The 16506-nt window shown below is 46.6% G+C and overlaps 1 protein-coding gene and 1 pseudogene across 1 annotated transcript in view; one reads left to right on the top strand and one right to left on the bottom strand.

The window, feature by feature from the left end:
* Nucleotides 1-690: 690 nt before the first annotated feature.
* On the bottom strand, nt 691-5770 carry LOC102430172 (annotated as a pseudogene).
* A 2678-nt stretch (nt 5771-8448) lies between these two features.
* Nucleotides 8449-16506, top strand: part of PPP1R16B (protein phosphatase 1 regulatory subunit 16B) — a 66406-nt gene continuing 58348 nt past the window's right edge. Inside the window, 2 exon segments of the mRNA XM_006085173.3 lie at nt 8449-8514; nt 8516-8714. Of these exon segments, the coding sequence (XP_006085235.1) occupies nt 8464-8514; nt 8516-8714 (250 nt within the window). The 5' untranslated portion in view covers nt 8449-8463.

A 16506-nucleotide genomic window follows, 5' to 3' on the forward strand; every position in this document is an offset into this window, starting at 1 on the left:
TGACTGGATTGAATTGGGATTCTACAAGTTTGTCAACTTTCAGAAAAAGTGAGATAAGCCTAAACTGTGGGTTATCCATGCTATGAGCCTTAGGATACTCAGACTTCAAGTAGCCAACATGTGACTAAAATTGCCTTATGCAAAAAGGGAGCAATAATCTTAGAGAATGAGAAGTTTGGGATTAGGGAAATTACAAGTTTGACGATGCCAACCAAGACCGTGTTTCTTATTCCTTTCCGCTGTTACTGTACTCTCCTCAGTTCCAAGACAGCTGCTAACATCAGAAAGGGGCTATGCCTTTCCAAATACCTCTTTTTAGAAGTTACAAAATCATTCCCCAGAAAGTTTTCCCACCTTGGAAATTTTCCCTTCCTACCTCACATGGGACTACTTCTCCTGAAGCACATGGAAGGCATATACCAAACAGTTCAGTTAGAAACAACCAGAAGAGAAGCAGAGAAGTGGAGGCAGGTGGCTACTAGAAAAGCGACTAACAGGGTCTGCCATATCTATCTATGCACAAGACATAAAGGGAGTTGAACAAAACAGGAAATTGGAGTCTGAGTGGATATACTGATGTATTACCAAGGGTCACAATGTATGAAGTGAGAGAACAGGGCCAAGAAAGGGATGTCCCTGGGCTAGGATACAGGATTGGGGAGGGGAGTTCTTGGGTAGGAAAGAATAGCCTCATTTCCCACCAGTCACTAGTGGCAAGACTAAAGATGCTAATGGGCTCAACAACAACAATAAAAACAGCCAGAGACATGAGACAAAAGACAAGAAAAAGTGTGTAGGGGCACTCCATCCACAGCACTGTAGAATGAGATACCCTTAGCCCCATGATCAGGAAAACTCCTACCCCTGTGAAGAGCTGGCTCTGGCCTGGTGGGACTTACAGAGAAGCTTGTTAGGGGCCAATAGCCAGTAGGACTTCAACAAATAGCCCAGATGCCCACCTGGGGGACATTTATGAACTACCAACTATCTCCATGATGTCCTCTGGACAGACCCCACGGCCATCTCCAGGCTATCTTGGTTCTCAACTTCCCAGTAATGTTTCCCTTAAGTGAAAAAGTTTCCCCCCAAAATAGGGTGTTGAGATTTCTCCATGGAGTGTGTGGTCTGCTGAGGATTCCTCCATCCACTAAAGTAGTTCCAGGCTGTAGAAAATAATGGCCAAGAACTGGCTGACGCTCCATTTTTCACATACCTCCCTTCCTGGGAGAAGACAAGTTGGGTTGAGCTGTGTCTTCAGCTAAACTGATAGCCACTTGGAATCACTTCAGCATTTCCTTCATCATCATGGTACACAGTCTTCACCTCCAGAACTTCAAGGGAATAGTTTCTGTCCCGCTTCTCACTCCTGGTCAAAAGATCTTTTGGATTCCAAAGCAACTCCAGGATGGGGCTCTGGCTCATCTCCCCAACTTCTAAGATGAGCTTCTTCAAGGAAGTGATTATTTGATGGAGCTTTAATGTGTTCTCAGTCTGTTTCTTCTTTGTCTCTTCTTCTTTGCTGAACCTCTGAAGAAACAGCTTCTCTTCTTCAGCCAGGAAGTGGTGTAGCTTTGCAACCTCTGCACTGAGTCTCAGTCTGATTTTCTGTCTTGTTCTTCCACTAGTAGCACCCTTCACTCCCATGTCCTGTAAATGCATGGCTTTCTTCATCTTGGCCGTTAGACGACACTAAGTTTTCCCCAGAGCTCTCGAAGGCCTCGTCGTCGATGGGCGCCATGGAGTGGGACTGGTGCTCCTGGGACTCGCTACACACCAAGCACATGCCCCCTGGTTTTCCTCGCCGAAGAGAAGCAGGGGCTCCTAGTGGCAGCTGCACAGGCCCTGGTGGGGCACTGTGTCTTCTCCATCAGCCAGGGCAGGGACAGTTGGGCCGCAGTGTGGTGGGAGGTGAAGGCTGCTGGCACTCAGGGTGCCCAGCTGGGGCACAGGCAGCCATGGCAGACGTTGTGACTGCATACGCTGGACACTGAATCTTCAGGGCAACAGGCCTCAAAATCCACAAGTCCAGACAGATGGGCAGGTCAGCTCCTCTGGCGGTCCTCCACTTCCATGACGCTTCTGTCCCCAGAGTAGCCCACGCCTCCCAGCACAGGGGAAAGCACAGCTCACTTCTGGGGCTGGTGGCTCAGTAGGGGCAGGAACTGGTCTAGCGGGGGCCCTTTCCTGCAGGGATGTGGCAGGGCAGCAGCACGTGAGCTCGGGAGCTGCAGGATTTCCCTGAGTGTGGCTGCCCAGGCCTGGACACCGGACGTGACGGGATGTGGGCTGTTCAAAAAAAAAAAATCATAACGTTTTCTTTTAAGCAGTGTGAACTCTGAGACACTGTCTGACTCATATTTTAATGCCTCTTCCATTTGAATTCACCTTCCTTCGCATTGTTTTTCTCAAGGCACTAGGCTCGAGTCCAAAGATGTGTCAACAGCTGCTCCCTTGGGAGTGAGGAGTCACAAAGCCTGGGCCCTCCTGTCCCATCTCAGGGTTCAGGAGCCTGGTTTTGGCCTCCCCACCCTTCCTCAAGGCTGGCTCTGGGCTTGGGCCTGAAGGGCCCTAAGTGGCCACCGTAGGGGAAAGTGAGGGTATCTGGTAGCATGTCCCAGCAAGAGGTCACTGTCTTGCTTCAGCCCACAGTTCCTTCTGGGGTCCCCATTCCTGCACCCCTAAAAACCGCATTGCTCTGTTAGGGGGCTCTTGGCTTCAAGTAACAAAATTCAATCCAGCTGGTTTATGTGATGAAGGGGGTGTTATTGGCTCGGAAAGTTGAAGTCCAGAGGCCCCTAAGCTTAAAGGACCCACTTCCAACTCCCAAGTATTGCCTTTATCCAAAGGCCAGCTTCCTGCATGGCTGGTGGCAAGGTCACTTCCAGCAGCCACGGGGATCCATGCTTCGGGTTTGCAGGCTGTGGGACGAAAGAGCTTCTGATTGGGTCAATTTAGGTCATGTGCCTATCCCAGCCAATCACTGTACCTGGACTTAGGCAGTTGCTGACAGGCTCCGGCCAACCAGGACCTAGCTGGGAGTGATAATGGGGAAACTGTAAGGACCATCACCAAACTGACTTCCTCTTCTTATTTCCCCAGAGGCATATTCATTCCCCAAACAATACTCTTGTAATAGTCTTCTTTTCATTTCAGGGGAGGAGGAATTCCCCCCCCCCCCCCCCCCACACACACACACCAGCTCCAAAGCCCCAGTACCTTCCTCCCCCTTTCCCCTCAAGGCTCAGCTTTGTGGAGCGTAGCCCCTGCTTCCCTGGCTGTGTACTGACTCAGTTTCTCCCCTCGGAGGCAGCGAGGGTTAATGGACGCAGCAAGAGGAGTCAGTTCAGGCGGTGCCAGACAGCAACAGATGCTGAATCAAGGCTCGCCTAACAGCCTGCTCCTGCTCACTGCGGGTCGAATGCCTTGGCCTCAGACTTCCTGCTGCCCCACAGTCAGGCTATTTGGCTCATCTATCCGACTTCACACAGACAGTTGTTGGAAAAATTAAGTACCCCACTCTTTTCTGCCTTGCTTCTGATTTCTCTTCCCATGTCAAACAGTACAGCTCCCTGCCCCCCCCCCGCCCCCCACACACACAACTGGCCTCTGCAGACCCCTCCCACACCTGCCCAGCCAGCCTGGCCACTCCATTGACTTGTGGTTCCACATGCCCAGTTCTCCACGGGATGATCCACCTGGATGTTTCCACAACACACTGGCTCCATGTCTCCAAGGAGCTGGTTATCCTCCAAATGAGGCCTTTGGGATCCCCTTTAAGGGTGGCTGATGCTGTTACTCTCCCAGGTCCTGGCAGTTTGGGCTGTGTCCCCATCACCATCCAGGCCTGTCTCTGGAAGTACAAGACAGGTGTGCACAGGTTTCAGGAAGGGGGCCAGCCTCCAGCCATGTGGGCTACCCCTGCACCCAGGCCAGCACCTTGTCTTGGGAGTCGCCCAGCTGCTGGGTTAGCTGTAGGGTGGCAAGTCTTTAATTAGACCAAGCAGGGTTTTCTCGGCCAGGGGTGGGAGGAGGTGTCTATTGGGGAAAACTAGGTCACCTGAAAACCAGTAGCCAAGAGGGAGCTGTCCTGGAGCCCCAGCTCCAGGGAACCCAGAGGGGCGAGAAGGGAGGGGCTGGCAGGGGGAACAAAGTCAGAGAAAATGTGCTCTGGCCCCTTTTACTGGCCCTTGGGAGGCATCGTCCTCACCTTTCTCCAGGGGGTTGGGCAACTGCCCTTAATTCCTTAACCCTGAGCAAACTGCCCGAGCCAGGGAGCTCACTGCAGTGTCTTTGGTCTGCCTGGGGCTTGGACCCAGGGAGGGAACACTGCACTGGGAGTCAGGGTTTGAGGCACTAGCTCAATCTCTATCCTTGGAGCATGTCACCCACTCCCTTGTGCCTCTGTTGTGTCATCCTTCCAGTGGGCAGGGACTGCCCATCTTTCACTCGGCTGTATCCCTAGCCCTTAGCACCGTCCCGGCATGTGATAGATGCCTAATAACTGTTTGTCAGATGAACTAATGAACTCGTACAAATGCTTCTCTATAAGATTGTCATCATTGAGGATGGGTGGCCAGGTGGCTTTTCCAAATGTCAATCATGAACAATCTTTGCCAACACTAAATGCCATCATCATTTAATTTTTCGTTGCTATCACGTTGCTAGCTTTCCACTGAAGTAGATTTATTAAAAAGGGAAATTGTACGTCACTACTATAAAGAAACAAATCCACAGAAAACACAACAATGTCATTACATTCTATCTTGGATACAATCACTTGCCCGGGGCCTGCTTTCTCTTTGTTTACAAGGGAGATTGGCATGGTTATAATGATGTTAAAGGTCTATTAGTACTGAACTGACACTTTCTCCTGGAGACAACCTGATAGATTAAAAAAGAAGTGAAAAGGGGATAGTTGTTTTCTCTGAGCCCAGGCTATATTAAACCTTGCCCTGTACTTTCTGAAAATTCCTTCAGTATGGATTCTCTTTCCACACTTAGGGAAACACTTGGATGAGATGATGGCTGGGCAAGTTCTTGCAAAGGAACTAAGTGCTTTCACAGTGTAAGTGTTGGGCCTGGTTATTCTTATCTTCAGCCTTAGCATGTTTTTGGTGTCTCCCACTTGGCAAGTGATCAGTAAATAATTAATAATGAAGAAATGAGTAGCTGTCTGGGTACAGAATCTCGGGGCTGAAAGAAATCTTACAGAGTCCTCAGGTTGATGACATAGTGGAAATTTACTGTCCAGTGAGTGATGAAGAATGGGCTACCTCCTGAGACAGCCACTGGACCAGGAGCGCCTTGTGGAACTGCTTGTTGGACAGCTCCGGAGGCTGGCGTCTGTTCTGTGGGTGCACACAGTGACTCCCCTGGACCTTGGTCCTGTTCTGCACTGGGGAGGCTCACAGACTATCTTCTCTCTCTTGTGCAGATTGGACCTGCGGATATTTGGAGACTTTGGTCTCATTTTGCCCAAGACAGGGCTTGCAAGCACAAATGACCATAGGAGTTAGCAAGTGTTGCCATTTAGTGAAGGAGGTCAGGTGAGAGTAATGGGGGTAGTGGGGACTGTGGTAAATTAGAAGGTATGTGCCTGTTTGAAGGGGACAGTCCCACTCCACACCTGCTGATTGTGGCCATGTGAGCCCAGCATGGCCAGGTCCTGAGATGTTCTAAGAAAAGCTGAAAATTCGATTTTGACGATGACGTCTCCAAGTTTTCGACACAAGCAGTGAATTATGAGATTGTAAAACATCGTGTGGGCCATGTTGTGGGCCACAGGGGGCTTTCCGGTTAGGTCTGGTCTACAGCCACAAGTTGCTCGCCACTGCCCCCCAAGACTTCTGTTCCCTTTGGGCTGAGTAGCAACATCCTCTTCAAGCCAAGTTTGTGTGTGTTGTTTCCAGAACACCCTCATGATGGTCAACCCCTCTCCATGCCTTTGAACATTGCCAAGCTCCCTCTTAGCCCATGCCTCTCCCTCTGACCTGGTGAACTCCTTCATATTCATCCTTTGAGATGATCAGTGGCCGTTTACTCTAGAGAACCTTTCCTGGTAACCCCAGGCAGGTTGGCTTGTTCATTTTCTAGCTGTGTGATGTTGGGTAAATTACTTAATCTCTTTGTGCCTCACTTTCCTTACCTATGAAATGGAATGATAATAGTACCTACCTCATTAGCTTGTCAGGAGGATTAAATGAATTTATAGATAGATTGACAGACAGACAGACTGACTGACTGGGATTTACTACAAGGCAGTGCTGGTCCCTAATCCATCTCTGAATCAGAACTTGTCACAGGGCAGGCGTTCACTGAATGTTTATCACTTGAGGAAGGGAGGAAAGTAGACATGTGGTCCACCAGCCCCCAGTGAGGTCTGACCATCATGATGACATGGTGTGGTTGTGAATTCAACTCTTCTGAGCTCATTTTAAAAAGGCAACAATAATATCTATCTGAATCAGCGGTTGCCAACCCGTGGTCTGAGGGACCACTGGTGGTCCGTGAGGTCCGAAAGGTTGGCGACCGCTGATCTAAATGGCTAAAATAAAAGCCAGTGACAGTCAGAATGCTGGCAGAGAAACTGGATCACTCATGTTGCTAGTGTGAATGAAAAATGGTACAACCCATCTTGAAAACAGTTTGACAGTTTCTTATAAAACTAGATATGGTAATTATCCTACAAGCCAAAGGGTTGCAGGTTTGATCCCCGGCTCAGTTGGGCCGTGTGCAGGAGGCAACCAATCTTTCTCTCTCTCTCTCTCTCTCTCTCTCTCTCTCTCTCTCTCTCTCCCTCCCTCCCTTCCTTCCTCCCTCCTATGACCACCCTCCTTTGCACTCTCTCTAAAAATCACTGGAAAAAATATCCTTGGGTGAGGATTTAAAAAAAAAAGATTGATAAATTACATCAAGGTCAAGTTCCTGGTTGTGATATTATACTGTAGTTTTGCAAGATGTTACCACTGGGATAAATTGGATAAAGGATACAAGGCATCTTTCTGTGTTACTTGTTACAATTGCATGTGTATTTACAATGATCTCAAAGTAAAAGTTTAATTAATTAATTAATTTAAAAAGCATTGTAAGGTGTTCCAAAAGAAAACAAAAGGCCAGTTAGCCATTTCCTGCTGCGCCTTGCCATTGGCTTATGTTTACTCAGATCCACTGGACCTTTGCCCTGGGAGTATTGCCAAGCCAGCCCCTTCCCCATTCTGCCTGTCCAACCTCCAGTCTCAGAGCTGGGAGAGACCTGAACATTCTGACCCAACCTGAGCACTTGAGGGTCCAGGCTAAGGCTGAACCCTGGTCTTCAGCCTCTTGAAGACAGGCAGGACCCCACCCCCTGCCATGGGAACAGAGCAGGGAAGCCAGGAGATAACAATTACTTCCTAAAGCACAGGGCCATCCTGATCCCCTTTGTGACAATGGACATTTCCACACTGTGCAACCGTAGACACGTGCCAGTCTTTCCCTGTTACCTCTCAATCCCCAGTTCTCCACTAGCCTTGCCTGTGGGTTCCCGGAAGCACTGCGTTTACATGTCCCTGCTTTCTTCCTCCAAGCGGCTTTCTCTTTGCTGCTATACTAGGTATTTAACATTTTGGTCAACTTTTTTTACTCCCCGAACATCCTATAAATTCTGGGAGGCAGGTATATTTTATAGGTGGGAAGACAGGCTTAGAGAGGTTCCAGTTGTTCCAAGAGAGCCCATGGGTCTGAAGACAGAAACCAGTGGGCTCCCGACTCTGTGGAATATTGTTGACCTCACATTGTCCAGGAATCAAAGAGCTCCAAGAGGTGTGACTTTAAAAAGTTTTTTTTGTTGTTGTTGTTGTTGTTGTCGTCGTTTTTAAGAGCAATCAAAGAGGAACACTTCAAATAAGATTTTCTAGGTCTCAGTAGTTCAACAGTTATCAAACTTTATACTTTTAAAATTAAGACCCCCAGAGAGCCTTTATTTCTCTGGATTATATCTGTCAATATTTAGCATATTACAAATTAGTGCTGAGAAATTAAAAATATAGTATTAATTCCTTTAAAATTAACAATAAATCCTATGTTATAACAATGTTAACAACCGTGTGTGTTATAACAGTATAGCCACAATAAATGGTATGAGGTGATGGAGGTGGTCCCTAATATAACACTACAATGGAAATCGCATAGCAGTATATAAGTGTATCAAATCAACACTTTAAATTTACACAATTTACAGGGCAATTCTATCTGAATAAAAAAACAAGAAGAAAAATAACCCCAATAAAATAGGGGGAAAAGTGTTTTGAACATGGACGGGGTGGCATAACCAGATCCGAGTTCTGAGCCTGACAAGCATGTCCACCTGTCTGTCTCCCCGCCACAGGCCCCACCATGAGGCCCCAGCCCCGCCGGAGCCCCCGCGCTCCCCGGGCCGCGGGCGCACCGTGCTAGCCCCGAGCCGGCGTGGGAGGCGCGGAGGCCATGGCCAGCCACGTGGACCTGCTGACGGAGCTGCAGCTGCTGGAGAAGGTGCCCCACGCTGGAGCGGCTGCGGGCCGCCCAGAAGCGCCGGGCGCAGCAGCTGAAGAAGTGGGCGCAGTACGAGCAGGACCTGCAGCACCGCAAGCGCAAGCATGAGCGGAAGCGCAGCACGGGTGGCCGGAGGAAGAAGGTGACCTTCGATGCCAGCGTGGCCCTGCTGGAGGCCTCCCTGAGGAACGACGTCGAGGAAGGTAGGCCACTCTGATCCGTGGTCGCTGGCGGCGCCTGGGCCTTCGTGCCTCTGCTCAGGGTTTCCCCCCCTCCCACTCCCCCAGATTCTGTGCTGTAGAGGCCTGGGCTGGGGGCGGGGTGTGTCCTGACCCTCTCCCGAGTTCGGCAGCCGCACACATCTTAGGAAGACTCCAAGTTCATCTTAGACTTTTTTTGGGGGAAACAAAAATCCCTGCCTTTGCTAATGAACATCATCATTTTCCTTTCTTGCCAGAAAGGTTTACTGACAACCTACTTCTTGCACATTACCTTTCTAGGTATTTGGTGAACAGGTTGGGTCGGGTCTCTCCTCCAAGAGCTCGGTGCTCATAGGATCTTGCATTCTTAGGTGCCTCCTCTGTGCCTGGCCACGAGCGGGAGCTCAGTATGCAGGTCCCTTTCATTTAGCTTTTGCTGCAGAGGTAGATGGTGGAGGGGGTGGTTAATTGCATAGGCTCTGAAGTCAGACTATAGGGGTCTAAAACTGACTTTGTCAAGCATTCCCTCGGTGACCCTAGCAGATAGACCCTAGTCAGTTCGCTTCCTATACCTCAATTTCCATCTCTGTAAAATGGGGATAATAATTGCATCTACCTCAAGGACTTGCTGTGAACATTGAATGCCTGTGAATTTCTTGACATTTCATTATAGACATATATACTTATATAACAAGATAAAATAGAGTAATAATATAATAAAATAAAATAATACAGTGGTTATATAATATAAAGTAGTATATAATATAAACATGTAATTATAAATATATAAATTATAATATATTTATATGTGTATAAAATAATCATAGTTATGTTAATAAAGTTTGGAAACAGAAGAATATACACAATGTTGTCTAGGCCATTTTCACTTTACAAAGTGAATGAGTAAATAAATATAAACACATATACACACTCATATAATCTGTTTCCACATTTTAAGGGTACTCTGTAATTGTTATATTTTTATTTAATTATATTATTATGTGTCCCATGACCCATATATCATGATACCTAAGAGGCAGGTATAAAACACCCATTTTACAGATAGGGAAACTGAGACCCAGAGAGGTTCAGAACCTTGACCAAGGTGGCAGACCAGGATCAGAACCCCCAGGATTCAAGCTGTTGCCACTGGCCTCATGGCCTTGTAGGTTTGCTTCCTGCTATAAGGATGAATGGAGGATCTATGATTTAACCATTGTGCTCTCTGAGCATGCTGAGGGGTCACGCCTGCTCATTGTGCATCTGAGATTTATGCTTGTGTCCTGTGTTCACCCTCAGCAGCCTCTGGTCCCTCTGGTCCCTCTTTGGATACAAATCCTTTCTGGCTGTCCCACACGGGGCCCAGCCATGTTTCCTGGGTCCCTCTGGGCTCCTGCCTCTGTACACCCCGACGCTTGGTGCTCAAGCAATCAACGAAATAACTGAGACGTGGTGGCATTTACTATGCTAGAAGGTGTTGGGTGTTATGCCTGTGCGAAGCACAATTCCGTTTGTGCCCTGTTACAGAGCGCTCTGGGGAATAAGCAGAGAGGCATTCCTGGAAGCATTGAGCCCAGAGCCTGCGCTGAGCAGCCCCCTCAGAAGCATGAAATCCCAGGCTCAGGGGACACGACCCCTCCAGGCTCCTACCCACGTGCCATTTGCTGGGTGACGTGGCAGGCCCATCCCACTCAGTGGGAGGCACATCATGATGTCTAATTTTTGTTGTGGGCGATAGTTCATCAGCTCCTCTTTCATCTTTTACTCCCTTCTTCCCTGACAAAGTCCCATTTTTCCCCTCCCTTTGCAGAGGCTCTGTGAGCTGGCTGTGCTGCTTCAGAAGGTCGGCACCGCCCTCCGCCCGCCCCCCGCCCCCCCCCCAGCCTGCTGCCCACCCCCCACCCCTGGTGTTCTGGTTAGAAAGAGCACCAGGGCCCCTCAGCCCTGGTGTGACCTTGAGCAGCTGGCTTCACCTCTCTGGGTCCAGTTTCTGAATCTGCAAAACGGGGGTTTGAGCCTGCCCTCAAGGGGGAGTGGCAAGAACGAGACAAGATCCTTGATTGACAGCTCTTTGAAAAGTGACCCTGAACCCTGCACCAACACGGTGACCATCTCAAAACACTTTTTCCGTTTGTTAGTTCGTTCTTACAAGACCAATGTTTTTAAAGACCCGAACATACACAAACATCTTCGTGTAAAAAATTAAACCACAGAAGTATGCAGAGTAAAATGTCTCTCTCTCCCTCCCTCCTCCCTCCGTCCCTCCCTCCTTTCTGAAATTAATAATGGTGTTTGGTGTTTCCTACCAGGCATTTTCCCCGTTTACCTGTGTATCTGTGGGCTTGGAGAAGTAGGAGCTAGTTGGGATTTTTTTGTCTTTATTTTTGTGTAAGTGAGGACATCCTGGATACATTATTCCACAATTTCCTTTTCTTCACCCAACAATATATCTTGGAGGTGTTTTCATGCCAGTAAAACTACAGGGAAATAATCTGTGTTGTTCTTTTTAACTGCTGTTATTCCATAGTATGGATTCACCAGGATTTTTAAACTGGTTCCTTATTGATGTAAGATTTTCAGTGGTCTTGGTTTTGCTGAAGTGAACGTTTTGTGCACACATGCAAATGTTTATCTAGGATAGGTGTGGAAAAATCGAGGAGATGGATCCAAGGGTACATGTATTAAATTTGAAAGAAAAGTGCCAGGCCCCATAGGCTGGTCTCTTGGGTCTGGGGACAGCCAGGTAAGTGTGGGGGCCCAGAGCACTGTGCACTGAGGCAGGCTGTGGGGGTGGTGCGAGGTGCCCTGGGGGGGCCACAGGTGGCTGGGTCTTGGAGGAGGGATGTGGAGCTGCCATCCATCAGCAGGCAATCTCTCCCAGCTATGCTGTTTCCTGCCAGCACGCCAGAGCCCGCTGCTCCCAGCTGGCCGGGATGGCTTCTGTGTGCAGGAGGGGTGGGGGCTGGTGTTGGGGAGGCTGCTGGGGCGTTAGCTCACAGCGGGATGGATGGCAGCTCCCCCGCTCCCCTGAGCTCACAGCTGTGGCTGAGTCAACCTCCTCCACCTGCCAGGGCAATGGGAGGCGGTCCAGAGGGAGGCAGCGCTGGGGAAGTCACCAGGTTTCCTTCTCCGACGCTGCTTGTCTCAGGCTAATGTCCGGGCACCAGGGACCCTTCTTGGCCTCAGACCTGCCTGAGCCCCACCCTCCTGTTCCCATTGCCCATTTTTTTAAAAACAGCTTTATTGGGGTCTAATTTACATATCATAAAATGTGCCCATTCAAAGTGTATCGTTCAATAATTTTCAGTAAATTTAAAGAGTTGTACATCCATCACCACAACCCAGTCTTAGAACATTTCATCACCCCCAAAGGAAATTTGTGCTCTTCTGTAGTCACTCCTGGTTCCCACCTCACCCCCAGCCCTAGGCAACCACTGATCTATTCTCTGCTTCCATCGCCTTGCTTTTCTGGACATTTCATTACATGGACTCATGTGATATGTGATCTTTCATGATGACTTCTTCATTTAGAATAATTTTTTCAAGGTACGCCCAGGGTGTGGTATATATCAGGATGTCATTCCTTTTTATTGTCCTATTAGAGGCCCCATGCACGAAATTCGTGCAAGAGGCAAGAGTAGGCCTTCCTTCCCCCCCGCGGCCGGCTCTGGCTTCCCTCTGGCACCGGGAACCGGGCTTCCCTCACAGCTCAGGCTTCGTTCGGAAGGTGGTCCGGCCTAATTAGCATATTACACCTTCATTATTATAGATAGTACCCTGGGGTATGGAGAGACCACATTTTACTTATCCACTCACCAGTTGACGAACATTGAGATGATTTCCATTTGATGAATGATGCTGCTAAGGGTATTTATGTGCAAGTCTTTGCGTGGACATATGTTTTCATGTCTCTGGGGAGTTACCTAGGAATGGCTTTGCTGGGTCATATGGTAAATTTATATTTACCTTCTTAAAACACCCGCCAGACTGTTTTCCAGAATGGCTGCATCCTTTTACATTCTCAAACCCCATTTACAGCTCCTCATCTGAGAGGCGATGGCACTTGCTGAGACCTCACAGGTTTTACACATGTCAGACCCAGGACTTGAAGGCGGATCTGTTGTCTCTGAAGGCAGATCAGTTGCCCATGCTTCTAACAACCAGGTGGTCCCGGCACCTCCTGCATTTGGTTTTCCCTAGAAAACAAGAGAGCCACTCACTTGAGGTTCTGATATGTGTCTCTTTGGGCCTTATGAACCCTGGTGTTCCTGCTGCCCTCGGGCCCTTTGCATTGGGGGTCCCTGGGTAGGCTCTTCATCCCTCACTGAAACTTCTTCCCACAGCTGCATGGGTCCAGCCTGCCTTGAAAAGATTGAACATTTGTTAACGTGTCAGGGCTTCTGTTCTCTCAGAATCTGTAGGGTTTTCTTTATGGAAATTCTATTCAAACTCAAAAGTTTGAGCGATTCTCATATAGCCTAAATTTAGCCCTTCAACTGTTATTCTCATGGTAAAAGTTTTCAACCTTTTTTTTACGCAGTGGAAACTTTTCTTTACATAAAATATTATGCAGAAACCCAATATGTAAAACAGGGGAAAGAGCTATTCTGGTTGAGAACCTCATCCACCCCCACTCCTGCCCCACCTTGCCCCTGCAAACCTCTCCCCCACCCCTGGGTGCATGGTGGACACCTGGGTGTGCAGGGCACCCTGAAACCATTGACTTGTCTAAAAGAAGCACAGCTCTGACTTTCACTTTGGATGGCTTTGGAAGGGAAGTTTCTTTTCTCCTAATTACGAAAATAATGAATTATTGTTGAGAAAATCTTAAAAGTGAAGAAAAAAAACATTAAGAAGAAAATAAAATAACGCATACTTCACATGGAACAGCAACTATTACTGATAATATTTTGGTGTTATATCAGTCAGGGTCCTGATAGGAAACAATTGGTGCTTTCCATGGGGTAATTTGAGGGACGTTTAAGAAAGAGGAAATTTGCAGAATTTAGGGCAATAGTCCTCATTTTTTTTTGGTCTCAGAGTCCCTTTATATCTTTTTTTAAGCATGGTTTTAATGATTTTAGAGAGAGAGAGAGAAAGGGGGAGGGAGAGGGAGAGAGAGAGAGAAACATCCATGAGAGAGAAACATCAATCAGCCGCCTCCTGCACACCCTCTACTGGGGATCGAGCCCATAACCAGGGCATATGCCCTGATGGGGAATCGAACCTGCAACCTCTTGGTATGTGGGACAGATGCTTAACCAACTGAGCCACATCGTCTAGGGGATCCCTTTATATTCTTGAAAACAGAATCCATAAGAACCTTTGTTTAATTGGTTTCTATCTATTGATATTTATCTTATTAGAAATTAAAACTGAGGAAATAAAATAAATATGGAAACAACATAAAATTCATTATCTGTTGTACTATTTATCTGTTGCTGCATAGCAGATGAGCTTAATATTTAGTGACTTAAAACAATAAACATATCTCAAACAATTTCTGTAGATCAAGATTCCAGGAGTGGCTTAGCTGGATGGTTCTATCTCAGTATCTCTAATAGGTTGTGATCACCTCAAGGTTGAGCTGGGACTGAAGAAACTGCTTCCAAGATGGCTCACTCACATGGCTCTTGGCAGGAGGCCTCAGTTGCTTGCCAGGTGGGCCTCTCCATAGGGCTGCTTGAGCATCCTCTCAACATGGCAGCTGGCTTCCTTCAGCATGAGCTGTCTCCACTCATGAACAAGAAGGAAACCACAGTTCCTTTTGTGACCTAGCCTTGGAAGTCACATACCATCATCTCTGCCATACGTTATTCATGAGAAACGATTCACTAAGTCCAGCACAGGTTCAGGGTAAGGGAGTTAGTCTCCACTTCTTGAAGGGAGGCGAATGTGTGAACTTGTTCTAAAGCCACCACACGTTAACCTAAATAATGATTTCTTTTTTTAAAATAGCAAGGAGAATAGTCTTGTTTTATATTTTTGCAAACCTTTTTAAGGTCTGGTTTAAAAGGAGACAGCTGGATTCATTTATCTGCTTCTGCTTCCAGTATGTTGTGATATGTTAGTTTGGTTGAAGTAAATGCCGAAAATCTTATCTCATGTAGATGCGTAGTTGGAAAAGAGAGGAAGTATTTTAATTGCCTTTGCAGGTAATTGTGGATATTCTTTGACACCAAAATCAAACTCAACAGGTGGTAGTTTCTTGAAGTTTAATGGTGATGTGGAATTTTACACCATCTCAATTTTAAACTTTTCTTACTTTATTATTACATTAAATTTCATTGGTATGTCTTGCATTTGAATGGCTCTTTTACCCATGCTTTTTTATTTTTAAACAACATAATGTTTTGGTCTGCTAGAGAATATTGGTTCACTTTTTTTTTGGATATGGTACCAAAAGTATGAGCAACAAAAGCAAAGGTAAACAAATCCATATATCAGATAAGGAGTTAATATCCACAACATATAAGTAATTCTTATAAATCCAATTAAAAATGGACAGAGGACCTGAATAGACATTTTTTCCCCAATAAGATATACAAATGGCCAACAGTACATGAAAATATGCTCACCATCACTAATATCAGGGAAATTAAAACCAAAACTGTAATGAGATATCACCTCACACTGTGAGAGTGGCTATCATAAAAAGATAAGGGATGATAAATATTGGTGAGGATGTGGAAAAAAGGAAACCCTGTACACTGTTGATGGGAGTGTAAATTGGCACAGCCACTAGGGAAAACAGGAGGTTCTTTTAAAAATAAAAAAATAGAACTGTCATATGACTTAGCAATATAGTATATACTTCTGGATATTTATACAAAGGAAATGAAATCACTACCTTGTGGAGATGTCTGTACTCCAATGTTCATTGCAACATTATTCAACCAAGATGCAGAAGCAATCTAAATGTCTATCAATGGATGAATGGATAAAAAAATGTGATCTATATCTATATCTATATCATCTATATGAATATTATTCAGCCATAAAAAAGAAGGAAATCCCATGTCATTTGTGACAACATGGATGAACCTTGAGGGCATTGTGCTAAGTGAAATAAGTCAGAGAAAAAGAAAGTACGGTATGATTCACTATTCGTGGAACCTAAAAACCAAACTCACAGAAACAGAGTAGAATGGTGGTTGCTAGCACTGGTGGTGGGTGAGGAAATAGGGAGGTGTTAGTCCAGGGGTGGGCAAACTTTTGACTCGAGGGCCACAATGGGTTCTTAAACTGGACCGGAGGGCCGGAACAAAAGCATGGATGGAGTGTTTGTGTGAACTAATATAAATTCAAAGTAAACATCATTACATAAAAGGGTACGGTCTTTTTTTTTTTTAGTTTTATTCATTTCTAACGGGCCAGATTCCGGCCCGCGGGCCGTAGTTTGCCCACGGCTGTGTTAGTCAAAGGGTGCCCACTTCCATTATGAGTAAGTTCTCGGGACCTAACGAACAGCATGGTGACAGTGGTTAACAGTACCGCACTACATGGCCGCGGTTGTTAACAGTGCTGCATTATATACTTGAAACTTACCAGGAGAATAGATCTTAAGTGCTCTCACCACACACATGCAGGTAATGGAGGTGTTAACTAGTCTTATTGTGGCAACCTTTTCACAATGTGTATCAAGTCATCACCTTACACCTTAAACTTTCCATGTTCTATGCCAATTATATCTCAGTAAAGCTGGGTGGGGAGAAAATATTAGTTCACGGCCTTGTGCAGATCTTCTACATGTTGACGCGTTTCATTATGCAATATTTAAAAAATGATAATTTCA

The sequence above is a fragment of the Myotis lucifugus genome, unplaced genomic scaffold (assembly GCF_000147115.1).
Source record: "Myotis lucifugus unplaced genomic scaffold, Myoluc2.0 scaffold_16, whole genome shotgun sequence".
NCBI lineage: Eukaryota > Metazoa > Chordata > Mammalia > Chiroptera > Vespertilionidae > Myotis > Myotis lucifugus.